This window comes from Phaethon aethereus, assembly GCF_964289735.1.
Source record: "Phaethon aethereus genome assembly, chromosome: 1".
In the NCBI taxonomy this organism is placed as follows: Eukaryota; Metazoa; Chordata; class Aves; order Phaethontiformes; family Phaethontidae; genus Phaethon; species Phaethon aethereus.
Window position 1 is genome coordinate 65,266,977 of NC_138575.1, and position 17,689 is coordinate 65,284,665.

The 17,689-nt window shown below is 42.7% G+C and overlaps 1 protein-coding gene across 1 annotated transcript in view; it reads left to right on the forward strand.

Annotated features, from left to right (window-relative positions):
• Window positions 1-17,248, forward strand: part of TMEM178B (transmembrane protein 178B) — a gene marked incomplete at both ends in the record, with an annotated part of 226,270 nt that extends 209,022 nt beyond the window's left edge. The window contains one exon of the mRNA XM_082014251.1: window positions 16,998-17,248. Within this exon, the coding sequence (XP_081870377.1) occupies window positions 16,998-17,248 (251 nt within the window). The remainder of the gene's footprint in view (window positions 1-16,997) is intronic.
• Between the last annotated feature and the right edge of the window lie 441 nt (window positions 17,249-17,689).

The following is a 17,689-nucleotide window of genomic DNA, read 5'->3' on the forward strand; positions in this document are numbered from 1 at the left end:
TGGCTAGGTTTTTGTCCCCCAAGCAGATCATCACTTCAATGCATTTGGTCGCCTGTTCATCTGTGCTGTGGTGTGACACAGCTAAGAGTGTGAAATACAGGAAAGCTTCTGTAGTCACAGAAGAGGTGTTAAGTGCTCAAGTAACACATATTTATGTTCCAGTGCTGTTGGTGCTGGTGGGATATACATTAGCTCTCTCAGAGCCCACAAACACATTTGAAGTTTGCTAGAGCCTTTTGCAAGCACATACTGGTCTATGTGTGGACGTCTGTAAATGGTTTGTTGTGGGTGTTCAATACTTTATGCACGATAAGTCTGCCAAGTTAGCCTGGTATTTCTTATGTCATTAAGAGCTTAGTTTGCACGGGGGCTATATTACTGTAATATGCTCAGATATCTGTGTGGCATTTAACTTACTACAGCACGACATTCAGATTAAAACATTAGGACCATACTAAATAACTACAGAAAACTTCAATTGATCAGAAACTAAGTCTTGTTTACTAATTGGAAATTATCACTGTATATGGGAGAGTTTCTAGTGTAGCTGCAGAGATTAATTATTAGCTTAATGTCATTTAATAGTTTGTCAGTGATTTGAAAGACGGCTGATGAAAGTTTTCAGGTGAAACAAGACTCAGTGTAACCATGCATAATAAGGTGGGTCACTCATAGCTTACAAAGCCATCGTTTGGTATGCTCAAACAATACGCATTTCAGTGGAGACAGCTTCAAGGTCATGCAACTGAGAACAAAAAGTGTCAGTCGTCCTCGCAGAATGAGAGGCCGCCTCTCAGGAAGCAGCGGCTCTGAAAAGGTCTCTGGGATCACGGTTGCTGGGAGCATCCAGCCGCAGAGGAGCTCTCAGCGTAATGCGGCTGCTAAATGTGCCAGTTTTAATGGGAGTATGCAATAAGAGCATGAGATGGTGTTATCTCGGGGCAAAGCAAAGCTACTACTGGACATCCTAGTCTGGTGTCCATACTTAAAGAAGGATGTCGAAAGATTGGGAGAGGTTTGTAGAAGACAAAGAATGACTCAAGGTCTGAAAAACAAGAAAAACACACCATGTCACAAAAAGCCAATTGCTTGGAACTGTTTAACAGAAGGTTTGTAATTGACTGGAACACAGTGTGGAAGTACCTATGCAAGGAGAAGACATCTGATAGTAGCATGCTGTTTGACCAAATAGATAAATAATAAGATCCAGCAGTTGGAATCTGAAACTAATTTAAATGAGAGGCACCAGATTATCTGCCAGATTCTGTCAAGATGTGCGATATTTTTAATAAAGGCACACTGAGAGGAGGTCAGATTATTTTCTGCTCCAGCGTAGACATGTGGATCACAGTTACAAAAGGTTACACTCTTTCTTCTTTTGCACGTCACTGGCAACTGCTATATCTTTCCTAATTTCTTTTAATAGCAAAAGTGCATAAAGTAACATCTACAGACGGAAGCAGTCAGTTAATAAAATACACAACTAGAGCCATCTAATCTAAAAGTCAGTAGCTATCAATGTTTTCAGACTGTGTCATATGTTACATAGTCATTTCTTCTACAGCCAATGAATCTTTTCATTTGAACCTTTTTATTGCTGGACAGTGTTTGAACACAAACTTTTTACTTCTGCCATGGCATAAATGCTGGCAAGATATCATCCTACTGGTCCTCAAAATGCATGGAGCCAGAGTGCTCTTAATTTTCTTTAGCTTTTTCCCTGGTCCAATAATGGGAAAAATGCTTTGGGAGGCTTATGACATCTGACCTCGTTGCAGATGAGAGGAGACTGTGTTAAATCGGTTGCTGCGTAATCAGCCTGAAATCTAACTTTCCCTTCCATTTGCAATGCTGCTTGTCCTGACTATGTTTGTAACATTTTCTGTTTTAATTCCTAGACAAATAGCTCTTCTGTAATGATTAAACATTCCTGGTTTACCATATCTATGGGTTTTGTCCCTTACTGCCCATAATTCTTTGAATGGAAAATCTCAATGGAGCGCTGAGAAGTGTGCTGTGATAATTTGACAAGACCAGACTTGGTTTCCTTGGACCTCTGGTTCTTTATTATATTTACTGAACAGTCTTCTTGCTAGCCCATGTGGCAGTGGATAATAAGAGCTTGCTTTAGTGTGCTTGGTCTAATTTCTCAAGCAAATTGCTGAAATAAGTAATTTGTGAAATGCAGGCCGTTATCGGTTATTAGCTCATCTGGAATCCAGGACATGTAAACTGTGATTTAGAGTGTGTTTTACACTGTTATTCAGCATGTTTTGTAATAAGTTAAAAACTATTAATAATTAATCCTTATTGTTTAGTCCAAATGTATCTGTATCAACAGCAATCACAAGTCTCTTACGGCTTCTGAAGTTCTTTTGCATAATTTTATGTATTTATTATAAAATTTGTACTTGATTTCCTTATCTTGAATGACAGCTTTTGCCTGACCACAGTAGGATTTTTTTCAGTCCCTCATCTGGTACAGAGCCAGATGGATACTGCACATTCTGTTTAGTATATTTGACCTCATTTTGCATGATGGTACTATTGCATAGCCTCCTGTACCCAGAGTCATGCTATCTGTTGTAGTTTCATTTCCGTATTGGCAATATGATTTTATCCTGCAAGGTGGGAGAATTTCTCTTTTGGAGAGTTTCTCCATTTGCAGTTGTGCTTTTAAGTTTCACTAAGACAAGTTCATTGTACGCATCTTACTTGAGACTGTTTAATTCTATTTCAGAAGTGGGTCATGCTCAAATTATACATGACTCCAAGCACATCCTCTTGCAGCTTCTTGCATTTTCTCTACATGCAAATTATTGAAAATCTGTGCATCAGTAAAAGCTCCATACTGGGCATGTCATCCAGTAATTTTACAATTTTACAATAATTTCTCAAACCTTAGAAGCATCTGTAACACTACTTCGAAATGTCAGTGTCCTGTGGCAAACGATGCTTTCATGCACATCATGCACTTAGTAGTAGTCAGAAGGAATTCAGTTAAACATCTACCTGAAGAAATGCATGTAGGGCATTTTATACGCTACGTTTTGACCGAAGCATATTTACTTGAACCAAAAACATGCTTTTTGAAGTCTGGATGTGATGTCCTCATCAGTTCCCAGGAAGTAGCGCTCACATTTTCTGGCTTTGAGTAGTTCTTTTGAATGTATCCAAATTCTTGACTTGTTTAGATTTATTACCATGGCAAACCTGTCAATTCATTTGGTTGGTGTCTTTCCTCCCTCAACAGTAGGTGGTATTATTGCCAAGTCAAGGTGAAATTTCAGCTTTACTTCCAGCCCCAAAGAGTTGGGATACTATGAATTGGCACATTGGCAACTCTACCAAGGCTAATTCCTGTATCTTCAGGAATCCCTCCTTTCAGTTCTTCATCAGCTTGTTTAAGAATATTTCCTGTATCATGATAAGCAGACAAGCTATAAACCCATCTGACTATTGGCTTTTGCACCTGATCTCCAGTGCATTCATTCATAGGATTTTCTTGTTTCAGATGCTGCTAGGTTGGTTGCCCTTCCACAACCATGCAAACGCAACTGTACCACACCTTCTGTTACTGTACTTGCTTTATAAAATCAGCTTTTAAAGACAATCTCTGTTTTCCCAGTTCAGCTCTGATTTCATTTCAGCCAGCTGCTTTGAAACATCAGGTGGCTTCCTTTATTTCTAGTTTGGAAGGCAGGGCTAACTTTGTACCTTAAATGCTCCAGAACCCTTTTCCTCCTCATCAGTGCCTGCCACAGGGGACGTGGCATGCTCCAGTGTTTCGGCAGTGCTTTCATCCTCCCCTTCCCTACCTGGTGCACCCCCCTTGCTGTCCTTTGTCCCAGCTGGAAATATAAAATGGCATTTCCAATATCTTGTTCTGGTACTTGCTTCAACACAAAATTATCCCTGGCCAAATTACATCCCTGGCCAAAGCTACATCACTTGCCTTTGTAAAGGTATTAAAAGACCCACAAAGAACAACGTTTTATCATCCTTATCAGAGCTCTGTCCTTCAGCTGCACATTCATGTATTTTCCTTTTGTAAGTCTGTAATTTGTATTGAGAACACATTTCAGTGAAATAGTTAGGGGTTTTACTGCATGCCTAACAAGGCAGCCCTTGGGGAGAGATTTCTGCATTGTCTTATTTTTTTCCAAATCTACTGCAAATAAATGCAATAAATCATCTCTGCACTTGTTTACTGTTTTACCTGTTGTCTTCACTCTTATCTGTTTTTTTCCCCATTCCGCTAACAGTTTCTTTAGAGAAGTATATAATTTTACTAGCCTTGCAAATATTCATTATTCTTTGCAAAGTCAAGTGTGTTTCTTGCTGTAACCTTGCTTTGAGACAATTATCAATTTTACCATTAATAATTCAGTCTCTAATTAGTCTATTTGGAAATTATTCCAGCTGCTAAATGCCCTTATTCATGTGATTTAGTTTAACAGGCAGATGTGTAATAAAATGATCTGTAGTCTCACATCGCAGCTCATTTCTTGTCTTTGCATGAAATGTGACATTTTTGCATGAAATACTGGGCTTGGAGCTTTGCTTGGGAGACTGAAATTCCCTTTTTTACTGTCACAAAAAGGCCTGAAAGTCTTGCTGTACGCATACAGCAGTGCTATGGAGTTTTTCCTCTCTGATTTTTGGTCCTAGCATTTGCTTTCAGAAACATTGGGCATTTCTTTCATCCTCTCCTCCTCCCTCCTCTCCAGTGATGATCTGCCAATCTGGGGGATTCGAGTGCCATTTGCTAGTTCCACTTCTGCTGCTGATTTGGGTTTTTTCTGACCCACTTAAGAGTGCTTCTACGCACTCTTAACTACTCAAAAGACATTGCTCTTTGCAGCCCATCCATACTCACAGGACTTAGGTCAGAGTTACAAAAGCTTCAAACCTTTTCCCACAGCAGAGGTGAACACCTAGTCTTTCCAGTGCTGGCTGCTGCAGCAGAGATAAGCAGGCAGGAAAGATGTGTGAGAGGGCAGAAAAAATAGTGTTATGCAGGTGTGCTGGAACAATTTAACGCTTTATTTCAGATATGTAAGAAAGGATGTTTATTAATGAAATAAAGAACAACCCACTTAGGAATGTATGAGGGCATTCTGCTTTTGTATTCTAATCCAGGGAGAAACAACCTTTTATAAATAATTTCCAACCTCCTCCCTTCTCAGAAATATTTACCTCTTCCCTCAGTCCAGGGGTAAGTCAACAAACTGCTTTATTAACCTGACAGCCAGAGGATGAAGCCACCTTCTCTTGCCTCCGCCATGCCACGCTTCACACGGGGCTGTCGCAGGCTGTCGCGGGGACAAGGACACAGTCAGGGCTGCGGCGCTGGAAGGTTTGCGACTATGTGTGTGCTAGAGCCCAGTGGCTGCCAGAGCACTACTCCCCGTGTCCAGGAGCCGATGACCAGGCTGATACTGAGGGACGCAAACCCCGTCAGGAAGGGGGACTTCAAAACAGGGCTTGGGAGCCTGTGCAGCGCAGTTGTCGCTACAGATGCCCTGCGCACGTCTGGATCCTCTTTCACTCCCCGCCTCCACGGAGAGTCTTATCTTCAAAATCCCCAAGCCTGTGTGCTGTGCTTCCTTTGCCGGCGCTGCGCATATGTGAGTAGATGACAACTGAGGCATCTGTGTATTTGCAGCCATGGATCGTTACCAGCTGTTGAGTCATTTGCGTCCTAAATTTAACTCACTGTACTTTGAAAATAGTACATAGCTGTAGAAAATAAAAGTGTTCATTCTATGCAACTGTGGTCCTGCCATCTCAAAATAATCATTCCGCTGCTGAATAATTTAAGAAACAAAAATGGAGCAATTTAATACAGCAAGTGTAAGGCGAAGCTCTGTGATTGACGTCTCCCAGGCAGTTACGAAGTACCTTTATAGCAGCTGCCAAGAGGAGGCAAAGAGAAAGATAAACAAAAAGAGAAAGTAAAAGACATTCTTTGGAGTTCAGCTGGAAATAAAGTGGGTTTCACCGGTCACCTAGGATTTCTATTTCTCACTAATGATCAAGGTCTCTACCCATCCTTCAGGATGTTCACTTGTGGTGACATGATCAATCATGTCACTGAAGACTGAAGATATTTTCTGTGATCATATTTATTTTTTTATTTTCCACAACATTAGTATTTGAAAATCCAGTTTCTTGTGCTTCTCTCCCAAAAGGAATAGCTTTAGAAAGTTTACATAAATTATTGTTTTCCATATGGAAAGGCAAGTGCAAATGCACACGTGTGCATGGTTGTATGCATACAGAGCTTAAGCAACATCATGTGACCCTGACTAAAACAGAGGTCTACAATATGTGGCTGTAATCTGAACAGTGAAGCTTGGCATAAATATAGTTTTCACAAAGGCATAATACCTTTTGACAGTTTGAAAAGTTTTTATAATTCTAAAAAGGTTGGATCACTGGATAAAATGGGATGCCAATCATGTTTTAGTCCTGCGGGAGATACAAAATTAATGATGGCTGCAGAGGAACTTAAGAATTCAGCAAAACTCCTTGCAGACCACTGTAAGAATTTATTTATGTAGATTGACCTCCAGATGGAGACAAAGGCTGGTTTGTGTCAAGAGACGTCATAAATTGGTTACAAAAGTCTTTGAAACAAGCCTCAGTGCAACAAGGTCAGTGTCCCCTCTGCCATGCCTCCCGCACCACGCACATACGCTCTTGTTCCTACTTGTGCTTTTGGTTAAATTTTGCATTATGCTCTAAAGTGATTTAAGGCCTCAAATTTGAATGAACTTGAGTTAATGTACAGCGTTAATAGGTTTTAAATGTTTAAACATTTAGGCTCTTGATTGTTTAAACCTCTCAAACACATTACAGGGGTGTTGGGGAAGGCAGAAGAGGAGCTGATGAAGGTCTTTATGGACCTGTGGTGAGACCCAGGGCCTGGAGCAGCCATTTTGCTGCTCAACAAAGCAGCCGCTTTGTTCCTCAGTGCCCATCAGGCAGTAACGTAACAAGGCTGAGTGCTGCATATTAAGGTAATAAGAGTTAGCCTGTGTTTAAAAATGCCCTTTTTCCTCAGGATCTGTCAGTCCCTCTTTTCAAACACCTCTCTTCTCCACAGTTTGTGGTATCCCTTATAGACAGGGTTGCAAGTCATAATCTCTGGTCCTATTTCTAGACTATGCTTCTGGTGCCTAAAGAGAGTGACCTTTCTTTTCTTGTGTATTTCAAAACCTGAACACTGATGGATACATGTCCAGTTACATATGTATGGATATAGGTCCACTGGACCACATATCCAGTCTACATATGTGGATAGGACTGGAGGTTCTTCTTCATCCTGACTGGCTAACTATTAGTAATCACCTTTTAGAAATTAGTATCACTTTCCTTTTGAATGTTATCTAATTTCCTATTTTCACGCCCAAAACAAACATTTAGGAAATCACCCACGTCGACATACATCCCCCTAACCATCTTTTGGGGTTTTAATATGATGTCGTGGTGGCCTCTTTAGTGATTCCAAGCTAGAAAGCAGTTGCTTGGCTGACGGCATGACGAGGCTCACAATACATTGTGCTTAAAAGGCACAGTTGGGGTAGTGTGTTAAGTCTTTACTTGTAGTACTTCTCCATGCTTACTGGTGCACTGAGAACACATTTTGCATTTATTTATTAATGCTGGCACCCGTTTTGGAAATTAAATAGGACACTCTCCGAAAACATGAAAGATCGCCTACTTTCACTATATGGGCTTCTGCACATCACTGTGTATCTGCCACTGAAATGCTCTTTTATAATTTCATGCTGTAATATTCCTTGAGGGAGTATTGCCACCTTTGCATCCCCTACAGCAGAAGTTCGAAAGCAGAATTATGTCTTCTCACAGAATGCTATTTTCATTAGATGCTATTTTTTGCAATATCTCAGGAATTTAGGTCAATACCAACAGACCTAGCCCTGAAAAGCTGGCACCTAAGAGTAGGAGAACAGAGTGGTGTGGGATATAGAAATGTTTTTTTCAACTCAATAACACAGCTGTACTGCAGGGTGTAGTCATTTAGAGGTGGTTTTTCTTCCTGGAAGGAACAGCACAATGAGAGAGTTCCTTGTCAGCTCCATAGCATTTGATCTCCATGGAAACATTGTCAGCTGACTTCAAAGACAACCTTCAAATGTGTTGGATTTCTTTCCTGTGGCTTGTTTCTGATGCTCCTAGATATGCACTTGCACGCTGGGGGAGAAATACCAACACAAGCAATTCCAGCAACCTTGTACCTGATCACAGAAGAGTACTGGCATTTAGGAGAAGGAGAGAAAAGGTTTCGTAATGAAGTGCAGAGATCTCATTGGAGCAAAAGATAGGTCAAGTAGTGTATGTGCACCTATACTCATTGGTTTTCAGTCTTAACTCAAATTGCTCCCCCTGAACTTCACATACAGTAAATTAAGGAGTCAGCTCATTTTGCTTTTCAGCAAAAAGAACTATTCGTATTCCTCTGTGTGTTCATTTTAAGTCAGCTACACTGACTTGTAATTTCTCCCTCACCAGGATGGGAGGTATTGACAGAAGCATCAGTACATTCTAGAGTTATGAGAACAGAAAACCTAGCAGAGTCTATGAAGGGCATGTGATCTAGTTTCCTTCTCAGGGATGTCAGTATGTCTTTGGGGGGCTGACCGAAGGTGAATAAAAGTAGAAGCAAAGTAGGGGAGACAGATCTGATTGATAGAAATACAAAAGACTTTCCCACCCATAGCCCTGGAAAACAAGTTATGTGCATTTTAGAATTCTGTTGTTGTTCCTTATCCCTTAATAATGTCACCAGGTCTTTGATCTGTTGCTGGCTTCTGAATTCCAACAGCAAGACGCATCAAGGCCACAGGAAGACAATGAAAACAAAACTGGCATTTATTACTGGGTTGGTTTTTATATAAAAAATGTTTGCTGGGTTGTTTGCATGCCTAGCATCAAAGAGGAATGAAGACTGCACATGCAACAGAAGGAAGAGTAATACTGGCATGATTTGCTAGGCAGAAAGAATTCTTTACAGACAGAAAGGGGAGCAAATTTCTGTGTGTGGCAGATCTTGTTAAATGCAGAGACTGAAGCAACGTTTAGATTCACTGTCTTGGCTCCTCAGGTTGTCAACGACGTTCTCCTTGGACAAATCACTGCTATGATTGCTTGGTCTAATCTACCTGGGCAGAGTCCAACTGGCCACTGGAAATCTCACAGAAAAAGCAGCTGGACCAGGCAGAAACTAGATGAGTGGGGCCTTCCTCATTTCTGCCCATGCTGGCTCTTCCAGGGGATACAGAGACAAGTCACGCCAATATACTTGTGTGCGCTACAGAGGCTGCAGAGGTATTTCCTCTGCAACAGGAGAGAAGGTTTCAGCCTGCGACCTGTTAAGGCAGTACCGAAGGGGTCAGGGTAGTGTGTTGCTTGCAAGCGTTTACATGAACGATGTAAACTTCACAAGGGTGGCCTGCACCCAGTGGTCCTTCCTGAGAAGACAATTCCATCTTATTTTGATTTCTGGCCATTATCTCTCAATAACTGTATCACTTAGCACATACAGAAGGGATTTTTTATGTTCCTGGCAGGTCAGCTCAGGGAAACAGTAGTACAGCCCAGAGCCTTTTGCAGCAAAGATCCTCAGTTCACATTCAGTATGAATAACTGAAAGTTGTACAACCTGAGAGTCCTTTGATCACTTGAAAAAATGAATGGATAGGCTTCACTCTAGCACCTGAAGGGGAAAATATCCCAATCAGGTAGCCAGCACCATCATCCAGAGCTCCCAATGGCTTCTTTAGTAGCACCTTCAGCAAAGAAAACAATTAAAAAGGCATGCAAGTAACTCTACCCTTTCATCCCTGAAAGTATTCACTCTAAGAGTATTTTTAGTGGCACACACTAGGCAACAGGCTGCACTGAAGTTGTTTGTGCTGTGACTGTTCTCCAGTCCCACTTGTCTTGAAGAACATCTGACTGAATGCTTTTCATCATTTTAAGGTTTCGTACAGAAGAAAGATTCCACAAACTCTCTGAGGCTCCTTCTGATCTTCCTTCTGAGAGAGATTCAATTTTTTGACTGGAAGAGAAAGATTTTATGTGGAGAGAGGCAGAAGGACTGGTTGCTGAAAGACCAGATGCAATGTGGTCCATGGATTCCTCATACTATGGGAGATGTCCTGTGACAAGGCAAACCCAACCTGACCTCACAAGTTTCTCTTCAGCTGTAGCAAATGTCTAGGCTGGGAAGCACCTGCCTGAGGTACAGTTTGATATCAAACTTATGTATCTTGTCATCTGGCAAATCTGAGATGTGATGGAGTCACTTGAGTTTGCTCAGACCTCCAGTGCCCCTTTGCATTTAATCTTTTAGCCTCTGCCTGGGCCATCCTGGGAGGTCCATACTGCAGGGGATGAGAGAAACCTGCCAGCAGCCTCTGCATGTTGCCAAGCACGGTGCTTGCCAGCACAGCGATGGGATATTTTCACTAACCTTTGATTAGGATGTTTCTTCATTTTTCCATTAAAAGATCCTATTCCCTTCTTCCCATTCTGCTCCCAGTAAAATACTGAATCACATCCCACTGCTACAACTGACACAATTTTTGCTGCCTCCTCTGTTGTGGCTGCAAGTTCATGAGCCATTATGTTTGCTTAATGGCTGTAGTCAAGTCACTTTATTATTGCTAGGTTATTTTGGGTGGGTCATAGAAATCACCATTGCTAAAGTAATCAGAGGGATATTCAGCTCAGGCTTTGATCAACTCCCCTATTTCTCCCTAATCCCATTTTATCAACACAATGCGCCTTTAGCTAAGTAGTGTTGCTTCTGCCTTACGTGCCAGATGACAACTTCAGAGGGTGCTTGCTCATAGCTGGTGCTCGCTGGCTGCCATAGTGCACACCGTGGGTATCCACTCCCAGTGCAGTCCCATGCACCGTGGGATATGGTAGCAGAAATGCCACCACGTGCAAATCTGCAGGGTGCTATAATGTGCAATATAGACTGATTGTCAGTTGTATCAGCATAGCAAACTGGAGATCAGCCCCCAACTGCTGTAATATCGTTCCATACACTATACCGATTTACAGGAGCCTAAGGATGGTACCCATTAAGAATTTGCAGTAGTGACTGAGGAATCGTAGTCCTCTGGTGCCTTAACGCATTACGGCTTGTGCAGCGGCAGTTCAATAGGCAGGCACCGCTGCTGAAGTAACACGCAGCCGGCGTACAGCTCTGGTGCGGCGGGGATGCCGCTGGTACGTTTTGAGGTGGGAGGCCAAAGGCCAAATGCGAACCGCATTCTGACAGCGGCTATATCATAGCACAGCTATAGACCTCGCAGTTTGCTCTGGTTCTTAGTATAAATTAAATATGTATTAAGTTGCAACCCAGGTGGGTCTCACCAGGACACCACACTGAATCTCCATCACCCGGTCAGGCTTCTCCTTCCATTTTGGCTTTTTTTTATAAGGGCAATTTTCCAGTAAACCCCTTGCTATTCTGCAACCTATCGGTGATGCTGCAAGCTGCTTCTGCTGGAACAGTACATAATTAAGCAATAATTTATATTCTATGCATGTATGCACAGAGCAATAAAGTGTTCTCAAGAGCTGCGTGCTGCTGAGGCGTTTAATCCGTGCACAGGAGGAGTTTACTGCAAAGCTGCTCCCTCCAAAAGGCTTTTGTCATCACTGTGTTGGGAGGGAATTCAGTTTATTCTCTAATAATTTCATTTGATTATGATATAATTTAAATAGCTAATGGTACACACTCCACTTTAGGATGAGACCTCATTTTATTTGTTTGTTTGATGTACCTTGAAAATAGTAAAAGCTAGTAGGGCAGAGAGAAAGTAAAGATAATGTTGTTTCAGTCATGAGATTTTTTTTCCCATAACCCTATAATAAAAAAGTGATGGTAATTAAATAAGCAGCACTCCTTCCAAAGACATTAGTGGCCACAAATTGCCATCAATCACAACTACTAGAAATACTTTAAAAGGCAGAGATTCACATTTATTTGAGAATTGCTTGGTTTCAGAGGACATCTTAAAATCTGTACCTTTGTGTTTCTCTTTTTATCTACTAGTAATACTTGACATTTGTATCTGAAAAAAAACAGAAAGGGAGAAGAATCAGAGGTTTTTTGTTTGGGTTTTTTGTACATCTGACAGCACAGTTAGTTCATGAGTCATTTCTGCCTGTTCTGGGGGGAAGAGAGAGAACGAGCATTGTTCTGTCAGATGTGAAAGAAATGTTTTCCAAATAATAAGAAAAATGATTTGTAGAGAGGAGGGTCTCAGAGGTGGGCTTAGTGGCCGGATCATTTTAATTACTGGCTTTTTTGATTCCCCTTGACTTCAAATTGGTGATGTCACATTAGGAGACATTCCTAATACTGGGCACGAGGATGTTTAGATGAAGCTCCTGCCAGCAGGGTCTGTTTGTGCACCAGCACCACGAAGGCTCACCTCTCTTTGCAGTACACCTAAGAAAGGCAGCAGATTTTGTCTCACAAAACACCACGGACCCTGTGAAATCCCTCAAGATCTATCGCTCTGGAAGTCAATTCAGGTCTGTCGGCGAAGGACGTGGCTTCTGATGTGGTTCAAGGGAGCACTTAGCGGGAGGCAAAATTCAAACGTATTTGGTATGGATCGTTTGAACCTGCTTGTGTTTAAATCGGTTCACTCGCAAGCCATTCTGCTCTCCCCTGGAGGTGAGGTTTGAAAACTGCAAACGGAGGCATTGCAGCCCCTTGCACAGCCAGGCTGATGGGAAAGAAAAGGGACATTTAAAAAAAAAAATTCCTGGCAGCAGAGGCCCATGGCTCTTCTTGATATAATCATGGTAAAAAACAGCTACAGCAAAGGACTCTGACACAGAATCCGCACTGAATTAGGCTTTGACCAACAATGGTATTACCTTTCCCAGCCATCCTTCTCCTGACCACGTCTGTCCCTGCAGCAAGGATGGTAGGACCCAAATCTTATACACATATATAGCGAGTAAGTTCATCTTTGTCCTAAACAAACTTCCAGCCTAAATGAAGGAGACATTCGGAACAATGTTTAATATTCTTCTTCCATAATATATAAGAAGGAAAAGCACAAGATACGAGGTATTTAATAGCTCAGGTGCTCAAACCACTGTCAATCATTGGTCCGTTAGCAGGACAGGCACTGTCAAAAGCAGCCCGAGAGGAGGGGCAGCTGTTTGATGAGGAGTCAGGATGGAGGTTTGACTACATGTCAAACAGCAGTTTCTGTGGCACAGACATGGCCTGACATGAAATTTCATCTCTCACCTGACTGAAGCATTTTGCAGTGACACGTGAATTTCCTTTGTCAAAAACGATGCTGTTGCCTTGTCTCGTTCATTAATGTTTCACTTAGAACAATAATGTATAAATCCCAGCAGAAGGAACTTGGTGTGTTCTGCTCTCCCCAGCTGCTGAAGGAGATGGTCTTTATCTCCCCTGTCCAACTTGTGTACCAGCACATCCCCGCTGAGCTCTTATTACCACCCATCGTTCACATCCTGTGTGCCAGTGCCACGGCGCAAGTGCCGAGCCTTGGACCACCAGCCTTCAGGTCTGGTTGTCTGCTTGGGCCAGAGTTATGGGGAGTGTTTCTCACAAAGAAGGAGAAATTTGTATTGCTGTGGCTGCCTGGGCGCCTGAGGCATTAATGCACATGTAGTGGGGCACCTCACTGATGGCGAGAACCTGCCAGGAAAGTGAATAAGGGTTCTGTTTTTTTTCTGAGAAAAAAGTATCTCAGGGTTAGGGATGCTCATGACTTGCTGCAATGCTGCTGCTTCTGAAGCGCCATGTCCATGGTGCAGGCAGCATCAACGGGCAGGAGCGACAGCTTCCCTCCTCCTGCCATCCCAGTTCCGTGTCTTACCTGGACTAGCAGAGGCTGCATTTCCAAGGGTAAGCTCATGAGGTCTCTGCATCCCTTCCACCCATGACTCTTCCACTATGGTGGCCAACAATTGTGCAATTTGCAAGGATGTTCCTTTGTGTTATGATTGCCAGTTCATGAGGAAAAGCTACCGAACAGTCCTAAAGTAGTAACTGTACTCAGTTTTCATCAGTAACCCTCCTGGTGAGAGGCCAGATTAGCTACAAATGGGAACTTCCTTGCTTGGCTGAATACAAACAACACATAGGACTAGTATAATGGCCATAAAGATTCCTCTAGGTGGTATAAAACGGGATTTTTTGTGTCTGTGATGACTAGCACTAGGGAGGCTGATAAACCTGTGCCATACAAGACATCCTGCAGAAGCACAGGGAGGTGACTGGCTGAGGATCATGCTATGCATCCTCTAGCGTCATGCGTGGCAGTCATTAATTGTCGTCATGGGATTTGCACGTTCTCCAGCGAAGGGGCAGGACAGGGACAACCTTTTTTTAAAGAAATGTCATGCTCATGATTTGCTTTATTCTCCATTGTTGTTACTCGTTATTCTTTATTGTTTGTCGTTATGGGGCAGAATACCCCCAACAAGGTGGAGTGCAAATATATCGGGCATTATTCGAATACAAAGAGTAGGCAACACTTGTTGCATTGTAGAGCTTGTGATCAAAATAGCCAAGACAAAGCATAAAAGCACAGGGAGTGTTTGAAATCCAAAGTTATTTCCTTCCCTTTTGTACTTAGCAACTGCAGCTTCAGTCTGGCCACACAGATTTTCCCACCCACCTCTCTTAACAATCTTACGTTTTGAGACAGCTGAAATTATCATGTTCTTACTAGCAAAGAAAGGCCTTTCATGTCATTTTCTAACCACAGCTGTTTGTGAGCCACGGAGCTTGGTTCAGAGCACAGTGGCTCTGATGGATTTTTTTTCCCCAATCCCACAATGTCGTGTTGACGTGTCACACAGGGAACAATCGTTGTCTTGCCAGACACCTTCATGTCACTGGAAAACTTAAGTGACATGGTAAAACATGGAAAGGGGGGTGTGGTTTCTAATCAAACCATTTGATTTTTGAGTACGGTATTCTGGGAGTGAGACCTCTCCATTTATTTGCTGCGTGCTTTGAAGGACATCTCTGAAGACAGCTCCAGAGCCTGGTATCTCACAAGGTTTTTGCAAAAGTGCAGAGCACTGACTGTAGATCAATTGGGTGCTGCTGATGTGAGACAAGAATGCAGTTTTCCTTTAAATAGGCACAGTACCTACCACAGCAACTCGCTGGTCCTGAGTGGTACCCCGTGGCACTATCATAACACGAGTACTTACGAATATCCTAGGCCATCTGGCAGCTATACATAGCATCAGGGGAAGCACCTAGAGTTCCCATACTCCCTGACCTTTACAACAGAGAGTATCTGCAAATGGCACTCCAAAACACACAGGAGGAAAAAAGACAGTCCAGATAGACAAGGTAGTGGTCAGAAGAGGGAACAGAGAGAGGGCTGTGACGGTGGTCTCACAGCAGGTCTGTGACAGAGATTTACCTGCAGACTCTAGACCTGTGTGACGTGCCTACTAAGTAAAGGAGGTTGGTATGGTGGAATTTTTGGTGGTGTGTACGTTCCTCCAAATGCCCCCCAGTTTCTAAGTCTAATTCCAGGTGAATTCACCACATAATCTTACCTGTGTCTTCAGAGTGGGGAGTGTAAAATCCATTTCTTCAATGCAACTGCAACTAAAAATAGCAAAGCAGTAAAGAAACAACAGGAAAAGTGTTGCAGGAGAGAAACAGGGGCAGGAAGGAGTAGAAGGAGGCAAGGGCACCAGAAGAAAAGAGCTTGACGCTAAAATTAGGGTGTCTGTAACTGCCTTGGGGGATTGTGCTATTTTAGGGATGGGGCCAGGAAGAGTAGGAGATTCCTCGCCAGCAGCTGCTAGTGAAAAGATGCACAGGTAGCACATGTAGGATGCTACTGATCTGTGCATGAACAGCGGGACGACACACGGGACTGGCCACGCTGTTGCTATAGCACGCGTCCTGTAGGTGCCTTCTGTGCCCAGGGCTCTCCAGGCAATGCAGAGAGGCCCGCATAGGGAGGAATTAGAAAGGAAAAAATAAACTACCAACTTGATGTTGACTTTAGCTGTTATCTCTTGAGACAGGTGCGTAGCGTCTCTAGCTCTCCATTATTTGGTGTGTGGGTGGCAACTGTGACATTTCAGGAGCTCGGAGTTTGGCTTGGATGAAGCTGCAGGCCAAAGATCAAAATTAGACTCATCTGGGTGTGCTAAGGTTCAGCCTCATCTGATGCATAACACTTACCACCTGACAGAGTTATGCATTCTGTCCCTGCAGTGTTCTCAGGAAGAAATGAAATATTGCTGCAGAGATGGAAAACAAGAACAAGATATTTTGAAGACTTCTCCAACACTGCAGAGGGAATCTAGATTGGGACTGGAGTCATGCAGAGGGTAGAATCCGAATTTTGTGAAGGATTTTAAGATTTTGATGGTGATGTTTAAAAGGGGGTTGTATAATTAAAGATTTTAGATTTTTGATATAAGAAAAGTCTGAAAAAAATCTCTCCAAGTCATTTCAAATGTACATTTTGACAGAGCCAGAATATGTCAACTATTTTGCAATATTTTCTTATATAAAATCCATCACTGGAAAATTGAAATTAAACAAAAAATTCAGTATTTTTTCCCCCAAAAATATTGAAACTTGATGATTCACTCTGTATTTGTATAAAGCAAAATTCCAGAAAAATCAATGGTTTCATGAAGCATTCTGGTTCCCAAGGGAGTGCTTATAATGAGAAAACTTTGCTCCATACAGTTCTGTTCAGCATCAGATCAATATTCAAGGCTCGGTTTGTTCTCCGTGGAGCCGCTAGGCTAAGCCACTTTCTATACAAACATCTTCCCTTAGGTGTTTCCTTACCACTTGCACCAGCTCTTCTCCGGCAGCTTGGAAAGTGGGGTATCTATCACTCTTCTAACTTCTCTTTGTTTTTTTCCTCCCTCCTTCTCCCCTTCCCGCTCTCCTCCAGGAACCTTCTGCATCATTTCACTGTGCACGTGCGTGGCTGGAATCAACTTTGAGCTCTCCCGCTACCCCCGCTACCTGTACGGACTTCCCGACGACATCAGCCATGGCTATGGCTGGTCCATGTTCTGTGCGTGGGGGGGCCTGGGCCTCACTCTTATCTCTGGCTTCTTCTGCACTCTGGCCCCTTCTGTCCAACCTGTCCCCAGGACCAACTGCCCCAAATCTAGACCTGAGAATGGGACAGTGTGCTAAAACAAATAGCAAACAAACACACACACACATATATATATATGCCTATGTATACTTATACATGCATATATATGTATATATAATTACATATATATATATATAAAATCTCAAATTAATGCCAGTGCCAAGGTAGAGCTGAGTCCAACACGGCACTCACATCTCCACTGGACTCTGTGTTGCTTCGTTCTTTCTCACAGTGATGGGAAAGCTTTTCTCTCATGTGGCTCTTCCATCCAACTCCTAACTTCAGCATCATACCTTAGAGGTTGAATGAACATACAGTTGCACCTACCTACTGCCATTTGGGAAGGGGAACAGGGGGTCCGTGTGGGGGATCTGGAACCAGAATTTGTACAGGACATGGAGGGGGTGGGGGGGATGACACAAAAAGCCTGTCCATTGCAGCAAGAAGGGAAAATGCAAACAGCAAGCAAAGAAACAAAT